This window comes from Haliotis asinina, chromosome 10 (genome assembly GCF_037392515.1).
Source record: "Haliotis asinina isolate JCU_RB_2024 chromosome 10, JCU_Hal_asi_v2, whole genome shotgun sequence".
In the NCBI taxonomy this organism is placed as follows: Eukaryota; Metazoa; Mollusca; class Gastropoda; order Lepetellida; family Haliotidae; genus Haliotis; species Haliotis asinina.
Window position 1 is genome coordinate 18,417,369 of NC_090289.1, and position 20,789 is coordinate 18,438,157.

At 39.5% G+C, this 20,789-nt stretch overlaps 2 protein-coding genes across 4 annotated transcripts in view; both read left to right on the plus strand.

Moving 5' to 3' along the window:
- LOC137298287 (armadillo repeat-containing protein 8-like) overlaps positions 1 to 20,789 on the plus strand; it is an 801,735-nt gene that overhangs the window by 644,351 nt on the left and 136,595 nt on the right. The gene's annotated exons all lie outside the window — the stretch shown is intronic.
- On the plus strand, positions 108 to 15,553 carry LOC137297847 (NEDD8-conjugating enzyme UBE2F-like). The gene is made up of 7 exons (XM_067829810.1): positions 108 to 196; positions 4,186 to 4,295; positions 7,678 to 7,841; positions 8,210 to 8,312; positions 9,519 to 9,577; positions 11,310 to 11,372; positions 11,755 to 15,553. Exons 2-7 carry the CDS (start codon positions 4,187 to 4,189, stop codon positions 11,806 to 11,808), a joined length of 552 nt encoding a protein of 183 aa, XP_067685911.1. The 5' UTR covers positions 108 to 196; position 4,186; the 3' UTR covers positions 11,809 to 15,553.

The window sequence follows — 20,789 nt, forward strand, 5'->3', positions numbered from 1 at the left end:
CTAACATTTTTCTAATACACAAAAATTTGAGCTTGAAGTTATCTAATTATGTTTCAGCCTGTATGTATGATTTAGATATCTTCACATATGTTATGGAAGACTTTGGCTCATACTTCCGGTTCCGGCAGGAGAATATGTTTGTGTTCTGACGTTATCGTCGACTTCATAACGCCATATATTCTTGTTTATGAAGAAGGTAAACTATTTTTTCTGGAAAATGAAACTCGTTGAAATGACATTTTTGAATTTGTATGAAGTATCCAAACATTATTGTCTGTTCACTTGAAATACGTGTAATATTTTCCATGATATTGATCAACTATTGACACAGTCAGTGGCAGTGCAAAGCTGTGTAATCGAATTTGTCATGTTCTTTTAAACGGTTTCGAGTACACATGAATATTAACAACACTATATATGAGTACTTCACCGTTAAAGCACATTTGAATATGTATTTTTCTTTAACTCTTTGGAAAAGTTGTGAAATTTATCTATTTATTTTGTTTGCGAGAAAAATGTGATTTTATTGGGACTATTCGGATTATACTGCCATGTTCAGAGGATTAAATACAAGGTAATTTCACTGACATTTGACAGATTTCCCAGAAACAGAGCTTGTGAAAGTGGAAATGACTCCTTGAAAAGTTTGATATCAGTACTAAGGGTAGTGGGTGTATGCCTTGGCAGGAACACGATGTTTAGCAGCAACAATCATACCTCAATCTAGAACTAGTTATTTTGCATACCAATCTAGGCAGAATGGTTGAAAGAATTCAGCTTATTACAATTTAGCCCAAATAATTGAAAGGGGCACTGATGCAGAGTGACTGATGTTTCTCGCCAAACTTCTAATTACGAAACCAATCTGCAAGATGGGCGGCACCTACTCCCTAAACCGTGATGGAAACAGGGACTGGGCTACTGTCTACACTGACATAATTTCTTTACAACAGTGAGAAGGGTTGATGCCCATCACATGCCATTATTAAGTAATATCCCTGGTATTCCATGTCTGATTGTAGTATCGCAGCAGTGTGTTTTTTTTAAATGCCATGATCATGTTGATGGTATAGTGACTGATCCAATTTGATCCTATTTCTGTGCTTTTTACCTCAATACTTAAACATGTCATGTAAAAATATGATGTCTACAGAAATATTGCAGGCATTTGCTTCACAGAAGTCCTGCAGATTGCAAAGTTTGTACTAAGATAGTATTGGGGGTTGGCAAATAACCATGTGTAATTTTTGGTGGTTACACCCTTCTTTGAATCCATAAACTAATAACAAGATCTTTGCCACTGTTAAAAAATCTAAAAATTGTCTCAGGTAAAAAACTTATACTTATTTACCAAGTACACAGCAAATACTTATATGAATTTCTTATATAAGAACAAAGTTCCATTGGTATCCTCAAAACAGTTTCTGCCCATTTGTGTTTTCAAGCTGCATGCAATACAGCAATTACCTCTCACTTGCTGGTGGTATAAACCTACTCATGTTATTTGTCATCATTCACTTGATGGTCTTTTAATACATTTAACAGGGGTAATAAGTGGTAACACCACTCAGAGTACTCAACAATGGTTCCCATTTGGTATTTCTCCTGTCTGGAGTAAATACTCAACATTACCAATTAAGGTCTGATGTGGAACATGTAGAACATGTTATGTAATATGTGCGTGTAAGTTACAATGTAAGTGATGCAAGTTATCAGCTGAGTTACAAAAACAGACATCGATCAAAGGATTAACCGATAACACACTGATTGATTGATTGATTACTTTTATCTTCCACAGCCGATTTGTGAAAGGGCAGTGTTTATGTGTGTAGATTTACTAATCTATACTGACTACACCCTGTTTTGAAGCACAAGTGTAAAAACAACATCTTTCCTTCAAAGATTTAACCGCCAATACATTGATTGATTACACATTGTTGGTTAACTAAATTACTTAGAATGGCGGACATCATACAATTAGTTGCCAGGTGTGCTATTGTTGGTGACCAATGAGACTACACCAATGTGAAAAACCTGAAATGATGTATCATTTTTTCACATAATAGAGTCTTTAGACGATTGAAAGACACATGACACTGAGCTTGATTTACCATGTGCAAATGAATGGCATATGGTTCTTTTATGTGGATATTGATGGATACATTCCTGAACAAGGCAATAGCCTGATATTGTTGCTGTAAGTTTAGTCTGTTTTAAATTCAATATTTGCATTTTGTTTAAATTTATTTGTTGTAGCATTCAGCAGAATCTGTATCACAGACAATATACACTAGGTCGCTCATAGGTCACGTGTGAATTATGATTCACACTGCCAATCTATGCAATGTTAAGATTACAGTCATGTCATAAATTATTATGTCTTAAGTATAAGCAGATCACATACTTTTTATTAACTTGCAAAATGCATACAAATATAATAAAACTAATTAGGGCTATAAGACGAAATATACAGAGGTACATTGACTTAGTTATTTTTCAGTTGTAACAGTTTTTTACCACTGGCAAATGATTAAACCTTAAGGTGTTTCATATGTTTTCATATTAATAAAGTAAAAATGACTTCATATAAGTTGATCAGTCTGTACTTAAATTATCAATTGCACATATGGATGGTGCAGCAGAGGAGGTGAACCAGTCACAATTTCTGGGATATCATCTAGGTACTTACGGGAGAAAAACAATAACAAAAGGAACAACCAGTCCACGGAGATTGCTCTGCACTAGTGCCCCTGTGAAAATATGTAAGCTGAAATGTTGGTGATTTTGTTGCAAGTATGAATTGTCTTTGATACAAAAGCCAGTTATTGGGAGGGAGAAAGTTACAATAGGAAGCATTTAAACTGCAAAGTGAAAGTGCTAAATACGATGCTTTGTACTTAGCATTCAGACCAATTTCTGCCTTACACATCTGATGCACTGGGTACTGGCACTACAGTGGAAATTGAAATTTCACGGCAAGTAAAATACCAGGAACCTTGCTGGTATGCTTTTCTTTTGGTGGATGATTTTCATGTATGTTTTATACATACGTACAGAACTGTAATCACCTCTCCCTGAAGATACAATTGAAACATGTAGGAGAAGATCCATGTCGTGTAATTGTTTCAGAAACTACTTGTTATGTATATATGTATGGAACAGACTAATGTTAGTGAGTTGTTTTGATGCTGTTGTTTGCAGATGATGTTAATATGGTTTCTTATACAGTCATTGGTCTTCAGCAACAGTTAAATGTTGTCCATGGGTTTAAAGGTCACATGCAACATAAAACAACTCTGCAGATTCTGATACCTTTCGGTATACATTTCTCGAAACAAATCATCAAAAATGCCAATTCTACCTACAAAGTTGAAAAAAAAATGCAATGAAAAAGACCCTGCGAAATCGGAGTTCAGACGTTTAACTAATTTTCCCCCAGTGCTTGAAGAAAAAGTGGTTTCAACAACTGTGCTGCATTGTTCCCTTATGCATGTGCAGTGAATAGGTTTGCAGTGCTTGAAACGGTATGCATGCCTGGAGTAGTCTAATCTTGGTTGTGTACACAAACAAATAAATAATCTAGTCGTTACCTTAAAAAAAAAACATGTTGATTCTGATAAGCAGCCTCTGTCACAGAGAAAACTCAATATCTGCTTTATTGACACCTATATGTCTGCCTGCCTGTCTGCTAATGACAATATGCAATGCACAACTTCAACTATGGAAATGTAATACTATATGTGTTTCATACTATAAGTACCTCAGTTTGATATTTTCCTCAAGATTAAAGTGGCCAAGAACCAACAATGTGTATGTTTGAGAGATTTTGAAAATACCTTTCTGATATAAAACTCTGAAGTATATCATCCCACTGCGCAGAGACGTGTTGTAACTACAATTTACGCAGATGTAGGTGGCTGGCCACTCAGAAAGAGGACAAAACATTCTTCAAAACAAAAGCAGGAACGTTTGCTGAGACCCTACACTAGTGTTGGAAATTGGGAAAAGACCAGACTTTCTGCGAGTTGCATTCGTTGGTGTTAGTATCTGAACTGCCACTCACTTGAACATCTTAACTGCAACTGGATTGCATGTGCAATATGAATATGTGTTGCAATGATTGCGATGCCTGTGATGATACGTACATTTGGTTTGTAATATTAATAACAGATCATATATTTTCAGCATGATTACTTTGTCTAAAAAACTGAAGCAGCAGAGTCAGGCTAAGAAAGATGCAGCTGAAGCTGAGGTCCCTAGGAGGGTCTCTGTCCGAGACAAACTGCTAGTCAAAGGTGAGATTGCTCTTATGCTTTCACATGTGCTGCCATTCAAGGCTTGATCAATTCATCAAAATGACAAGGAAAGTGAAGAATTTGGACTGTCAAATCAGTTTTCAATGTGCCGGAATCAAAAAGTGATCAGTGTAGACAAGAAAATATTGTAATTGAAAGAACTGTTGATAAAGTAGAATTCATTTTAGAAATGTTTGTTCTTGTTAACATGAAGGTAACTATCTTAGTAAACAGTCTCAGCAGTTTTGGAATGTAACTGTAAAAGTTTCTAGACCTGAAAAATGACATGTTCCATCTTCCAGCACCAGCCAACTGTCTTTCCCTGTTACTAGGGATTCTTTATAATGGCCACCCACCTCATCATGATGGGATGGGATGGCCCTTGTGCACTATTTAGGATGAGAACACTAGTATGTAGGGAATGGTTTGCATTATTTCTTGAGAGGCCCTCTTATGCATATCTACAAGCTTTGTGTATCCAAGAGCAACAGTGTTCAAGATTCTGCCCATGAAGATTTGCAGTAGAATAGGTCTTCAGCAACCCATGCTTACCACAAAAGACAGTGCTTGACGTAGGAGGTGACTAAGGAGGTGACTGAGGATCTAGTGGTCAGGCTTGCTGACATGTTTGACACGTCATTGGTTCTTAATTGCACAGATCGATGCACATGATAGTTGATCAGTGAATTGTCTGGACCAGACTCGATTATTTTCAGACTGCTGGAACATTGCTGAGTGTGGCATAAAACTAAACTCACTCACACACACTTTGTTGGATTAACATTACAGACCTATTTCATATAGGCTGTTAGTGGGCATCTTTCTTTGCTCTTGAAATGAAATGAAGATTCAAACTGTTAACAATACAATCAATTCCTTTGTTGTAGCAATAGCTTTAAGATGTTGGAATTAACTCTTTTTAGAATTGTTTGTAATACAGAAAACAGATCTGTTAGCATTGAAAAGATTTTATTTGTTTCCACAGTCCTGCATGTGAATCATTCAATTCAAAGGGCACAAACTTGAATTTCTCATGTTGAATGATGTTTGTCTGGTAATGTTTTCGTAAGTTCATCTGTGCAAGAGAAAACATAATTTATAATAATGTCTCCCTGGCATCAGTTGCTACTGCTAGATCTTCACACTTGTCAGTTTGCCTCTCCCTCTCCTCCCAAAATGAAGCATGATGTTGATAAAGGCCTGTTGAACTGTGAACTCAGATTCTATTTATTAGGATTTAGATGCATCAGTGATTCAGTTTATTTTGAAATTCCAGAAAGACTTCACTTAATACTGATCTACATATCAGCAGATAAATCTATCGGTATATACCTTGAGTTGAACTGTAACTAGATTATCAGTGCTGCTTATACAGTTTTCTAGTGTCTACTTACTTGTTGAACTCAGTTCTTTCACATTAGCTCTGAATATTTTTGTGAATGATTCCTAAAAATGACTTTCCTGTTACTCTGCCTTTGTCATAGTTCCTGACATAATTTTGTTTCTTTATAGTGTTCAGAAAATAAGAGTAGCTTTCCTGTTTCTTGGTTCATAATCATCATCAAAGTCTTTATTACGTATGAAGGCCACAGGCCCATATACATAGTACTATACATCTTCGAAACAGGCATACAACATGAAACAGTTCTTAAAGGATTCAGCATTTACCTGTCTGCCTGTGTTAATTTTTCCCTAGTTACAAACAGTAGCTTCCTGTTTCTTGGTTGTGTTCTCCATCAGAGACTGACAGTAACTGTCCAGTTTTCAGGTTCTGTTCCCCATCAGAGACTGACAGTAACTGTCCAGTTTTCAGGTTCTGTTCCCCATCAGAGACTGACAGTAACTGTCCAGTTTCCTGGTTGTGTTCCCCATCAGAGACTGACAGTAACTGTCCAGTTTCCTGGTTGTGTTCCCCATCAGAGACTGAAAGTAACTGTCCTGATTCCTGGTTGTGTTCCCCATCAGAGACTAACAGTAACTGTCCTGTTTCTTGGTTGTGTTCCCCATCAGAGACTAACAGTAACTGTCCAGTTTCCTGGTTGTGTTCCCCATCAGAGACTAACAGTAACTGTCCTGATTCCTGGTTGTGTTCCCCATCAGAGACTAACAGTAACTGTCCTGATTCCTGGTTGTGTTCCCCATCAGAGACTAACAGTAACTGTCCTGTTTCCTTGTGTTCCTCATCGGAGACTAACAGTAACTGTCCTGTTTCCTTGTGTTCCTCATCGGAGACTAACAGTAACTGTCCTGATTCCTGGTTGTGTTCCCCATCAGAGACTAACAGTAACTGTCCAGTTTCCTGGTTGTGTTCCCCATCAGAGACTAACAGTAACTGTCCAGTTTCCTGGTTGTGTTCCCCATCAGAGACTAACAGTAACTGTCCTGATTCCTGGTTGTGTTCCCCATCAGAGACTAACAGTAACTGTCCTGTTTCCTTGTGTTCCTCATCGGAGACTAACAGTAACTGTCCTGTTTCCTTGTGTTCCTCATCGGAGACTAACAGTAACTGTCCTGTTTCCTGTATCCATGAATCAGCATTTGCCAAAACGGCCTTCTCTCAATCATTGTTCTCTTAGTGATTCACCAAACTCTCTTGGTGTTGGCTCTTCTAGTCATTTGTCTTTAACAAGGAAAAGGATATATATCTAGTTCATCTTCCAGACACCACTCTCTGAATCGCTCTCAAGTATGAAACATACTACTTCAACCAAGTCGCTTAAAGTCTCATCAGACTACATCTTCTCATTATCATGGGACTGCCAGCTCAGCACATTCTATGTGTCAACCTAAATCTCCTACATGATCAACTGCACTTGTGACGCCATTGTGTATTTTCACTGGAAATTTGATGAAGGAACAATATGTTTACATCTTAAATGATCACCTCCTTCCAGTGACACACTCACTGTATGAAGATCATTACATTTTCCAGCAAGATAACAACCCTGGGGGCTACATGAAACAGTGGTTGTCGGATGAAAATGTTTTAGACTGGCCCAGTCACAGCCCAGATGTTAACTCTTGTGAGAATGTATAGGGACTAATGAAGTACTTAAAAAGGACATAGACATTTTGAGGATATAAAGAAAGAAGTGGTTGAATATTGGGATATGCTGTCATGTGATTTCCTACAAACTTTGCTTGGTAGTGTGCCTAGGCTTAATCAGTCACGTTTTGCAGGTTAATGAGGCCTCACAAAGTACTGAAAAGACACTTAGTAAGAAAATCATATCTCAACAACTTCTTTAAAGTAGAACTTCTATATGTAAAGGATATTGCTGAAACAACTTTCTCAGTAATTTCTTGGAATACTAGTGTGCCTTTAAATCAACAGCTTATTGAGATGTCATTCAAAATGTTTTTCTATATATGTTTTTTTCAGAGGTGCAAGAAATGGAAGAAAATCTACCAAAGACATGTCGTGCACAGTTTGATGACATCAATAAAATACACAAGTTCTCTCTTATCATTTGCCCAGATGAAGGATTTTGGCAAGGTGGAAAGTTCAAATTTCATATAGATGTGCCTGAGGACTATAATATAGTTGTGAGTATTGATCTACTATGCGTGTTAAACATGTTCCAAAAAAGTGAGAACAATTATTGCTTATGTACTGATATTACTCACCTCATTTAACTCCAAGGGTTATCTTAGATCCAAAATTTACTGGGCAGAGTTGTCTCCCTTCAGCACCTAAAACCTGTGTGGTGTCCTAGTTCACTGTGATCATATTTAGGTCTGTCAGCACCAAACCTCTGCTAGTTTAGTTTAGACCTGCACATTAACCTGCAATGCCTAGGTATAACATTAGTTCTGTTCATAGTGACATTAGACACAGCTCACTTACTCAGTTACTTAGAATGAAATTACTACTTATCATTTTTAGTTAATTTCAAATGCCAATTATTTTTCAGCCTCCTCAGGTTATCTGCTGTACAAAAATATGGCATCCGAATATCACAGAGAATGGCGAAGTATGTCTCAGTCTCTTGCGGCAGAATTCCTATGATAGTATGGGTAAGTTGACATGGTTTTGTTCACCTTTCTATCATTGATGATGCCTATAGTAGTTGAAGAGGCAGAAATCCATCTTTCAGTGATGGTGAAAACCCATCACTATCCTACTATGATAGTAGTTTCCTGCTTATGAGAATTGTTTAAACCACAGAGTGGTCACACCCAGAAGTCAGTCAACCATTAGGAGTTAGCTGCCCTTGAACTTCATTGTACTTTTAATCCACATGTCCTACTCACATCCTTTTTTGCCTAGCTCACTGATACCCTTTGCCAATGTATCTTTAAACAGCAGGGAGAGAAATGCATTGTTTATAAGGGTGCCATGGGACATCAGACAGATACTTTTATGATCCAATTAAACTCAAATCATTTATCATTTCAATATATTGTTTGATAAATAGTTAATGCCTTGTACACCTAATTCCCTGAACATTATCATGACTGTAAGAATAGTTTCGGGTACAGTTACAGAATACCAGATGCCACATGTCACATCACCCTGTCGCTAACCCTAAACCTTACGCCAAACGTAGCCCTAACCCTAACCCTAATCAAACGTTAACTCGCTTCCTTTCAAAGATTGCAGAAGGTGTCTGGTATTCTATAATCCTGCCTAGTTTTGTTTCATTTGTCCTGGACCTCAAGGCATGTAGCCATTGATCGTCCTGGAGATTAGGACCATGAAAGTTGACTGTTTCAGACATATATTATTTGCCCTGCAGTATGTGGTCTTCAGACACCATCAGTGGTACAATGCTTAGTCTCAGTCTTTGCAGCCAACCCAAGGCTTTGATCTGCACTATGACTAATCATAAAGTGCCTCTGACATGACATGATCTCTCTGAGAGGCTCTGGTGGCAGTGACAAGACATGGTCTCTCTGAGATGGCTCTGGTGGCAACAGTATGTCATGGTGTCTCTGAGAGGCTCTGGTGGCAGAGACATGCCATGACCTGTCTGAGAGGCTCTGGTGGCAGGATCATGACATGGTCTCTCTGAAAGGCCTCACATTTCATTTGAATCACATTGGTGCATGGTCATGAAATGATCTCTTACAGTCTTGTTTGCTGACTGATCAGAATGGTTCCATCGCCAACATGAACATGGTGAAGTGTTTATTTTGTAATTTGCATTGTTCAACTACATTGTAGAAATATTCCTGGTGGTAATGTTTTCTACGCCTACACTACAGTGATTCTACTTCCAGGCTGGGCACCTACAAGACACTTGAAGGATGTAGTTTGGGGACTGAATTCATTATTTTCAGTAAGTACCATGGGTGTTCATTTCTTGCCTGCTCTTATATTGTGCTGTTTTGGAATGTAGTAGTTCACCATAAGTCTGTCTCCAGATTGCTTGTGACAGTGAAGAACTCACTCACTAGAGATAGTATAGCCTGGCTTATTAGTTAGCAGACAAGCCTTCTTGTGAAAACACTGGAATAGGTATAGCACTGTGACAGACATGCAAGTTATACACACAGTGGACTAGTACATCATTTCAAAACTAATTCTGAGTAATTGTCTTCCTTCAAGACTTAGTCACTTAACTTACACTTAAATTAAATGACATATGATAATGCATAGTAAATCACAGATCACATTTTGATAGCCTGATTGAGGATCATCAGACACATGCATACCTCAGACATTCATAATGACATTTCCTGTAATTTTGGAGACTAAAGTGAAACACCACATTGCCAGTGATAAACACAGGGGTTTGCATTTTTGCAAAAGAGTGCATTTAGTGCTGGAATTGAAATTCACCATTCCCTCAAATGACTAAAGGGCGGTAACTCAGTCACACCTGTCGAGAAATAGCAGCCCACTTGATATCTATAATACACTATGTCTAACGTCACATATATCTGGACCCGTGAAAGTCTGGGGTAGAATAGGACTTCAGCAACCCGTGCTTGCCATATAAGGAGAGTATACTTGTCGTAAGAGGTGATTAACAGAATTGGGTGGTCAGGCTCACTGACTTGGTTGACACATGTCATTGGTTCCCATTTGCACAGATTGATGCTCATGCTGTTGGTCTCTGGATTGCCTGGCCAGATGCAGTTATTTACAGACCGCCACCATATAGCTGGAATATTGCTGAGTGCAGCGTAAAAGTAAACTCACTCACGTATATCTGACACACTGTCAAAAGCTGATTATGGCCCCTTTAGAGACTATAGATAGTTATTCTCTGGACCACATCAAATGTTTGATATAATTTCAAAATCGAGAACTTGTTAATATCAATAACATCAGAGGAACACAGTTGGAGATAAAACCACTGGACTGTCAGTATCTGAAGCAACCAGACTTGTATGTTCAGAATCTATCTTCAAGGCTGCACTTGATAACCTGCAAACAACTTTGTCCACTGTGAGATGTCATCAGGCTCAGTGAGAAGGGAAATCTATTCAGACCCAAAGTTTTCTACCTGTTTTGTATTGTTGCTGTTGAAAGTCAGATTGCTGAGGCAGCCGCAAAGTTGGCTCTCTTTTCTGGTGCAGAAATGAATGTCTTCCTTAGCACAACTGTGCATACATGTTAGGGCTGGCAAAAAAGACTGATAATTGAAAATATTGTCAGTAGGATTAATAACTCTTAAAAATAGATGCGAAAATTTTGTCATTGATAATTGCTTTTATCAGCTGTTGTGATTAAATAAAGTTTTAAATAATATACACAGTACTTAAACTGAGGTCTTTATTCATGAGTCTTTTTTGAAATTATATTCTGGAAGGTGCTTGTCATGGCGTAACTGTGTCACCACTCACCTGGGATGTGAAATATGTTGATTTTTTTTCAGATTTTTAGTTCAGTTTTGATTGATACATCATGATTATCAGACTCTGATATGTAGCAATAGCCAGCACAATACTTATCTGTCCTGTTTTGGTCTTCTTTGGTCTTACCCACCCGTATCTTCACCCATTTAATTTACCAGTATGATGTTTTGCTCTCGTTCTAACAACTTGATGCTGTGTTGTTTACAGGACTTACTGAACTTTGATGACCCACTGAATGTAGAAGCTGCTGAACATTATGCTAGAGATAGGGTGAGTATGTGACTGTGAACTGTCAGCGGCACTACAACTTAAAGGGTACTGACTTGCAGTTTGTGGTAGCTTACCTATTCATAGCTAACAGCAACACTGATGTTGGCATAGTTCTCTGTGTGCACACACAAAGATATGTCATACAATAACCACAGTGTTGGTCCATGTTTCATCATTTAGACATTAATGAATGTAAGTGTTAGCATGCTCAAGTTGTAAGATATTGTGCACCAATATTTTATTTGTGAACATATAAGTGGTATCAATTTATATGTAGTACATTATTAGAAGTTGTCATTCATGAAATCAACATTCACACAAAAGCATTGGCATTTTATGTCACACAAGGCACCTAACTTTTCAGTCCTGTATCTATTTCCAGGAAGCATTCAAGGCCAAAGTTCGAGACTACATATCCCAGCATGCAAAAAGATAATGACAGACTCTGTAGGTTGTGTCACAGACTTGACCCGCTTCCAGATACTTTATACTTGCACACAAATACAACACCAGTAGAAGTGGTTGTAATCATGGCAACTATAGATCTCCATAGAAAATAGTAACTTAATAAGTTATGTTGCCATTTGTAATGAAGCATGGCTCTTTTGGCATGGAAATCTGGAATCCAGAAGCAAACAGTGAAGAACAGCTGCTCTTTGAAAGTGACAAGCTGATGGGCTGCAGCATCTTGTGTGTGACCTTGGGATACTGATGTATGTGTATGAGATGCCGTGGGATACACTGAATGAATAAGCAGTGTGTATAAAGCCTCTCTCTGTTACGGTGTGGATTTGTTACCTTGTTATATTCATGGGGAAGTGATCACAAGATGGACACATACCTTAGCCCAATTGTGTTGAGACTGTTTGGGATTTGAGGACTTGTATCGTACGTGGCGTTACGTTTTTATTTCATAAGAATGGAAAAGCTGTAGCTTATCTAAGTGAATGGAAGTAACTGGATCCATATCATGGCCAGAGGATGTTCTTACTCATCACTGTGCTAGCCAACCTTGGTCATCTTAATATAGCTTTTGCAATTTGAGTGTCACCCTTACTAAGTTTGATACCTTTGTCTCTTGTCACCAAGAGATTACTCACTGAGTAATGCAGAATATCATCACACCTGTCTGACATCTTCACATGTTCTGGGTTGTCAAGGCTGTGGCTGATCATGGATAGATGAATTTACCTTTATGATAGCTCTTGGTTTAAGAGCCACACACTTATGCTTATGTGTTTCAAAGTAGTCTATATCTGAATTACTCTCTGTTTGCCCTCAACAAACTTACATGACGAAATGAAATTCTTATTAAAGTGCTTTCTTACAGTCTCATGTACTTTTGACTAGAGAGAAATATGCTTGACAGATATCACAGATATACTGAAGACACCTTATCACCTCCTACAATAGTACTGTATGAGATACAAACTAATGAACTCCACATCATTTTGGTTGGAAGTACAATGTGGAAGGAACACCAACACAGGGAGCTGCTGCAAGTGTTAATACTTGATGTGATTTACACTTGCCACTATTGGCTTCACCAGTGTGGTTGTTCATGGGACTCACATATGTGACTTTCAGCTTCACCAACATTAGGAGTTGCTGCTAGTGTTGGTACTTGATGTGACTCACATTTGTGTCTTTCAGCTTCACCAACACAAGGAAGTGCTGCAAGTGTTGATACTTGATGTGTTTTACACTATTGGCTTCACCAACACAGGGAGCTGCTGCCAGTGTTGGTTGTTCATATGACTCACATATGTGACTTTCAGCTTCACCAACATTAGGAGCTGCTGCTAGTGTTGATACTTGATGTGACTCACACATGTGACTATCAGCTTCACCAACATTAGGAGCTGCTGCTAGTGTTGGTACTTGATGTGACTCACATTTGTGACTGCCACCTTTACGAACATATGGAGCAGCTTGTCACCTGATGTGACTCATTTTTTACATAATTCTGTGATATCAAAAAAAGGCATACTTCCTACTACGTGATTACACGGTGCCATTTAGAAAGTGGTCAAATGCAACATATGTCATATTTGGGATTTCACTTTCTGAGTAAAGTACAAATTCTAGTACTTCTTTGGGTTGAGTCCCATCCGGGATTCGAATCCGCACCCTCAGAGTGAGGCACCTAATCGCCAGCACACAAAGTCAGCTGCTTGGCCCGCTCAGCCACAGCAACTTCCACCAGATATGGATATGACTTCCACCAGGTGGAAGTTGTGGTGGCTGAGCGGGCTGTCTGACAAAACCTTAAAAAATATGAATAGATGCTGAATACAATAGATCAGACTATAGATGGCTATTAGATCGCACAGCCAGGTATGACAACGGACTGTTGACTCACCTGAAATGAGTCAACAGAGTGAAATGCATTTTTTTCCTATGGGCACAGGAGGCCATTTCAATAATATTTTATGCTTTCTCACATGTGTTGAATATGTCTCATGTATTGATTAACATCTTATATGTTCTTCTTTCATGATGTTTATGTTGAAATATGTAAAGTATGATACCCATAGAAAAGTTTAAATCAGCCTTCAAATGTCTTCAAATATGGAGGTGGCATGTCCACCCAGTAGTCAACAGAAGTGGATATTATTTGCACATTTTATGTCATGCTCTTGGCTTCTCCAGTTTAATTCCCCTAAAGGATTATCTCATATCAGCTGATATCACTATCCCCCAGCCGGCTCCCAACCACCATCTGTGACACCTATAGTGACACACTGTTTTAGACGACCCCTCCTGCCTGTTTCTTTTTATAGTGACGGTGAGACTTCTCAATATCTTTGTCCTTAACAGTTTAAGTATTAAAGCTATTATGTTTTACGTCAGCTATCGTTTATAATGAAGTTAAGTTTAATTCTGAAATGGGCATTTAAAAAGTGTACCTTGTAATACAATATCACAAATTGGCATTGCTCATTTTTTGTACGAATCTCTCCTCAGTATAGCCCTTTTTCTAATTTTCCTATCTCCCTACCTTTGAGACTATAGTTAGGCTGAAATTATTTTAACAAATGTTTCACACTTTCACCTAACTTTAATTTCATAACTTGTAAATATAAATGCGAAAAAAAAAACGTGTTTCTATTTCTGACAGTACTTTAGTTGACATCCTATTGAGACATGTAGCTTGCAAGAACGAGGCCTTGTTGACACCTCAGTGGGATATGTTTGCTGTAGAAACATGTTTTACCAGAATTTACATTAGGAATGTTCTGCTGAATTGTTGGCATTTCTTTCCATTATTTGTAATGTATTCAGAACTGTTAGACCTGATAAGCATACAGATAATCAGTACTCTAAATATATATTCATCATCTTCATACATTTAGGGATGATCGGCATCTAATTCGGCAAGGCTTTTCCACTCAAATACGCGTGGAGAAGCTTTTTATATGTTTATGCCTAACAGTGTTACATGATTCATCTTAATGAAAACTGAAAGAATGATAGAAAATTGCTCTGGCTTCTTTGCATTTTTGGGGCAATATGGGCTCCACAGTTGTCTGTGCAGAGTTGTGTCCCTTTGGCTCTTCAACACATATGAGACCCGTGAAGGGCCCGGGGTACAATAGACCTTCAGCAACCCATGCTTGCCATAAAAGGTGACTCTACTTGTCGCAAGAGGCGACTAACGGGATCAGGTGGTCAGACTCGCTGACTTGGTGGACACATGTTATCGGTTCCCAATTGCGCAAATCAATGCTCATGTTGTTGGTCAATGGATGTTCTGGTCCAGACTCAATTATTTACAGACCGCTGCCATATAGCTGGAATATTGCTGAGTGCGGCGTAAAACTAAACTCACTTTGCTCACTCAACACATGATTGTGATGATGTTTTCAATCCTGATTTGCTGCTAATTAAGATCAGTGCTCCTCCATTTCACTTAAGTGGTGGAAATCTTGGGACATGCATGAATTCTAGAATTCCCCTTTCATTCTTACAGGAATGTTTGCCTCCACAACCCTCAGTTAGCACACTAAAACTTGATTCTCATCTAAAACTGTATCTAACCATTAAGATAACTGAAGACATTTTATTTAATGATTTATTATCTAAATAGCATGCAAGTTGATGTTTGGCTAAAGCCATTGTAATTATGTGTAAAAATGTACATGTATGGTTGAACTGATCATTAAATGCTATTACAAAGACATCTTGTATGTTTTCATTACATTCAGTTCATTAAAGAGATTATTCCACTTGAATCTATGCTGCAATGTCTATGTGGATTTTATAGTCATATACGTAAATAACACCACCTTGTGGGACTTGCAGTGACTTCCCGCCTTGTCTGCCAGTGGATGATAACAATCAAATACAGTTTTCACCTCCTTGTTGAAATCCCCAATCCTTTCCTGATGTGTCTTCATCCCACCACCACCACCTCCATTCCTGCATTATCTGCCAGTAGGAGCCAACAGTCACTGACAGCCATCACCACTTTGTTGACTTCCCCAAACCCTTCCTGATTTGTCTGCAAGTAGGAGCCAACAATCACATACAGAGGTCACACCTGGTTTACTTCACCGAACCTTCCTGCACTGTCTGCCAGTAGGAGCCAACAGTCACAAACAATCACCACCTTATTGCCTTCCCCAAACCCTTCCCCATTTGTTTGCCAGTGGGAGCCAACAGTCACAAACAACAATCACCTCTTTGCTGACTTCCCCAAACCCTTCCCAAGTTGTCTGCCAGTGGGATCCAACAGTCACAAACAACAATCACCTCTTTGCTGACTTCCCCAAACCCTTCCCCAGTTGTTTGCCAGTGGGAGCCAACAGTCACAAACAACATTCACCTCTTTGCTGACTTCCCCAAACCCTTCCCAAGTTGTCTGCCAGTGGGAGCCAACAGTCACAAACAACAATCACCACCTTATTGACTTCCCTGAACCCTTCCCCAATTGTTTGCCAGTGGGATCCAACAGTCACATGCAGCCATCACCACCTTATTGACTTCCCCAAACCCTTCCCCAATTGTTTGCCAGTGGGAGCCAACAGTCACATGCAGCCATCACCACCTTGTTGACTTCTCCAAACCCTTCCCAAGTTGTTTGCCAGTGGGATCCAACAGTCTCAAACAACAATCACCACCTTATTGACTTCCCCAAACCCTTCCCAAGTTGTCTGCCAGTGGGATCCAACAGTCACAAACAACATTCACCTCTTTGCTGACTTCCCCAAACCCTTCCCAAGTTGTCTGCCAGTGGGAGCCAACAGTCACAAACAACAATCACCACCTTGTTGACTTCCCCAAACCCTTCCCAAGTTGTCTGCCAGTGGGATCCAACAGTCACAAACAACATTCACATCTTTGCTGACTTCCCCAAACCCTTCCCAAGTTGTCTGCCAGTGGGAGCCAACAGTCTCAAACAACAATCACCACCTTATTGACTTCCCCAAACCCTTCCCAAGTTGTCTGCCAGTGGGATCCAACAGTCACAAACAACATTCACCTCTTTGCTGACTTCCCCAAACCCTTCCCAAGTTGTTTGCCAGTGGGATCCAACAGTCACAAACAACAATCACCTCCTTGTCAACTTCCCCCAAACCCTTCCCCAGTTGTTTGCCAGTGGGAACCAACAGTCACATGCAACCATCACCACCTTATTGACTTCCCCAAACCCTTCCCCAATTGTTTGCCAGTGGGAGCTAACAGTCACATGCAGCCATCACCACCTTGTTGACTTCCCCAAACCCTTCCCAAGTTGTTTGCCAGTGGGAGCCAACAGTCACAAACAACAATCACCACCTTATTGACTTCCCCAAACCCTTCCCAAGTTGTTTGCCAGTGGGAGCCAACAGTCACATGCAACCATCACCACCTTGTTGACTTCCCCCAAACCCTTCCCCAGTTGTTTGCCAGTGGGATCCAACAGTCACAAACAACCATCACCTCCTTGTCAACTTCCCCTAAACCCTTCCCCAGTTGTTTGCCAGTGGGAGCCAACAGTCACATGCAACCATCACCACCTTGTTGACTTCCCCCAAACCCTTCCCCAGTTGTCTGCCAGTGCGAACCAACAGTCACATGCAACAATCACCACCTTGTTGACTTCCCCGAACCCTTCCCCAGTTGTCTGCCAGTGCGAACCAACAGTCACATGCAACCATCACCACCTTGTTGACTTCCCCGAACCCTTCCCCAGTTGTCTGCCAGTGCGAACCAACAGTCACATGCAACCATCACCACCTTGTTGACTTCCCCGAACCCTTCCCCAGTTGTCTGCCAGTGGGAGCCAACAGTCTCATGCAACAATCACCACCTTGTTGACTTCCCCAAACCCTTCCCAAGTTAGATGTTTAAAATGTTCATTGGCCGTCGCGTTAAATGAGATTTTAATCATTAAGGTTTAACTAATTATATTTTAGGGATTTTAGGGACCGCTAGAGTGCTATGTACCGGTAGGTGCTCCGTTCCAGAATCCAGGCGACAGTGTTGGAAGCAGACAATAAATCATTGTATCACACAGATGGCCCGTTCGCATTGTACCAGCAGATGCAGTCGCCAACCAGACCTGAGGCACACAGCGGGTTTCTACATGAAACTGACTAGCGAGTCAAACATTTGTTCCTAGTGGTAACAAAGTCTAGTCAAAGTCAAAGAGGTTTATGGTAAAAAAGGCCTCAGGCCCATATACAAAAGAGTACGTACATATCACACAGTTACACGCAGGAAACAGTTCATTTCTTTAACTACTACATGATTAATGTATGGTGAAAGGTTTAACATGTGAGATTTGTTCTTAGTCGTTAAAATACCTACGACTGATACGCCCTATCGTGACATGATCCAAAGTTGATGACACACTTTCTACACACCTCAGTGATATTTTGTTCTTACACACTTGTAAAGCAAACAAATGCGAAATTAACTGTCTGTCTGTGGCTTGCAAACAAATGACATGGATAGCAAGATACTGACATGTTTACTGCTTCACTCATGATGTTACATTGCATGTTACAGTTACTATCCCTTTACTGGGATCTTGACTAGTCTGGACGGTTTACCCCCAAAAGTTAGACGTGCCAAAAGTCATGCATCCCATTTGTCAGACAAATCATTCAGGCATGAGTATGATTACAACCTTGTCTTACCCACTGATATAATGAACCTACCCCCATACACTATCGAGATGGTTTTCAAATTTTCACAGAAATACTTTGATCAGAATTCTAATGTTCAATGGCTTACACACTTAATTCTCCAAATGTGTTTTTCCAATGTTCATTTTTTTCATAATATGATTCTAGATTTTGCATACTTGTTTTCACGACGTTCACTTTGATCAAAACAGGATTCTATATTTTACATGTTTGTGTTTACAATCTTCACTTTCACCAAAACAGGATTATAGATTTTACATGATTGTGTTTACGATCTGCACTTCAATCAAAACAGGATTATAGATTTCACATGATTGTGTTTACGATCTTCACTTTGATGAATACAGGATTATAGATTTTACATGATTGTGTTTACGATCTTCACTTTAATCAAGACAGGATTATAGATTTTGTATGTTTTTGATTTGAACAAACTAACTTGCTTTAAGATGCAGACAAACTAAACCAGGTAACAATAGACATATTAAACACTGCTGCTGACCAAAGCATTCCTTAATGTAAATACACACAAAACACTCCAGTACCCTGAAGGATCAAACAAATAGATAAAGCCAGGAACATCTGCTCCCCAAAAGAGGAAGAGGGTCTACAGGGAAACTGAGAACTGCCTGATGCGTGTGCCTAAACGTTAAACTAAACTCACACACTCACTCTCTCGCCATCTGTGCGTGCTGGACACCATGCCATGTTCAGTTCAGATTCACTCAGGTGATGTTTCTGGGTTTATTAGGATCAGAGACGTGCTCGTGTCACTGAACTACTGTAAACAGCGATTACAAGACGAGTGCCAAATACCATATATCTCAACGAGTTGTTTCCGTAGGTGAGTAGATACATTTCTTTAACAGAGTTATAAGATAATGGTATCTGACAATATGAGTGCAGTGATCTTTTTCACACTCCATAAACTCGCATCACATAAGATTCGAATCTGAAAATGTAGCTGATTGTTTGTTTCACTTGGGAACTTGAGGCGAACCTTAGGTCAGCGTTATAGATCGGAAAGTGGGTGAATATGATAAACAAATTATTATCGAAGGTATTTGAGTTTGTGCCACCAGTTAGCTGACGTGGAAGGAATTATAACATGCCAAAGTATTTTGCTTAATAATTGCAGTATGACAGGGCTTGTTTATTGTTTGATTTACGTGTACCTGCCTATGCTTTCCTCACCAGTTGTGTGGGATCTAGCATGTTTAGCAGTTTGTGCTACGTTCTCAACGCAGACAGCTGTAAGAAAAGAACAACCACTGAATTAGTGGCGCTGGCAAGACTAATGGAAGGCAGTGAGATGAACTAAACGTAACGACTGTGCTGTCCGTTAAGGATAACCCTTCTAGTTTGCTGGCTCGCGTACTAAATATTCCAAATGCAACGGACGTATGTGCGTATCTAGACAAACGCTTAGTCTCTGAATATATAATATTGATTATAACAAATAAAGCCATTTCAATTGAGCAGGAGCCTCAGGGAGACCAGAGATTAGGAACCTGAACCCGAGGAAAGCTAGACTTATACTTCATTTGGGGCTTTAGCGTTGCAGAGAGGGACTGGCAGTAGGAAAACTAATGTGTTTCAGAGACTATGAGACAGACTATCCAAAGTCTGCACTTGTCCATATCAGTCATCCCGAGCTCTAGAACTAGTATCAGTACAAATACGACAATAATGTGATTTACACAAACAGTAAGCAAGAGGCGGACCTCAGACATCTCCTGACTATTTGTTTACAGTGTTGACTATCACCTGATTATCACCAAAGACAACGATCTTGTTGCAGAATTTAGTTGCCAACAAGCGAAGTGCTTCGACGACAGGGGCAAATGTTTGGATAATCATTCTAACATGAAAGAATAGGCCAACCTCTCTTCACACCCGTGCCGGTATCAACCCTACTCCTACACTACCCTCGTCAGAGATATCCTCACGGGTCAAGGCCATGTGTCTGAACCTCACTGAGAAAACATCACATTTCTAGGCATAATTCATATGGGGAATACTTAAAGCAATTCAGAAAAAATATTATATTTGCCCAAGCAAGCATATCGCCTTTCAGGAAGCTACTGGGCCATGTAATGTGAAAGGATAACCCTGTTGCCCGGAAAACCATTAACGTCTTATGACAATGCTGTCCAAAGTGATTTGATAGGGCACTTCGTTACATCCAGATCGTTCAGTAGAGTTAACCACATCAGGCTTTAATAAAGTTTACATTGTGTTATATAATACCTACATAGTGCTGTCGGTATTTCCACCTCAT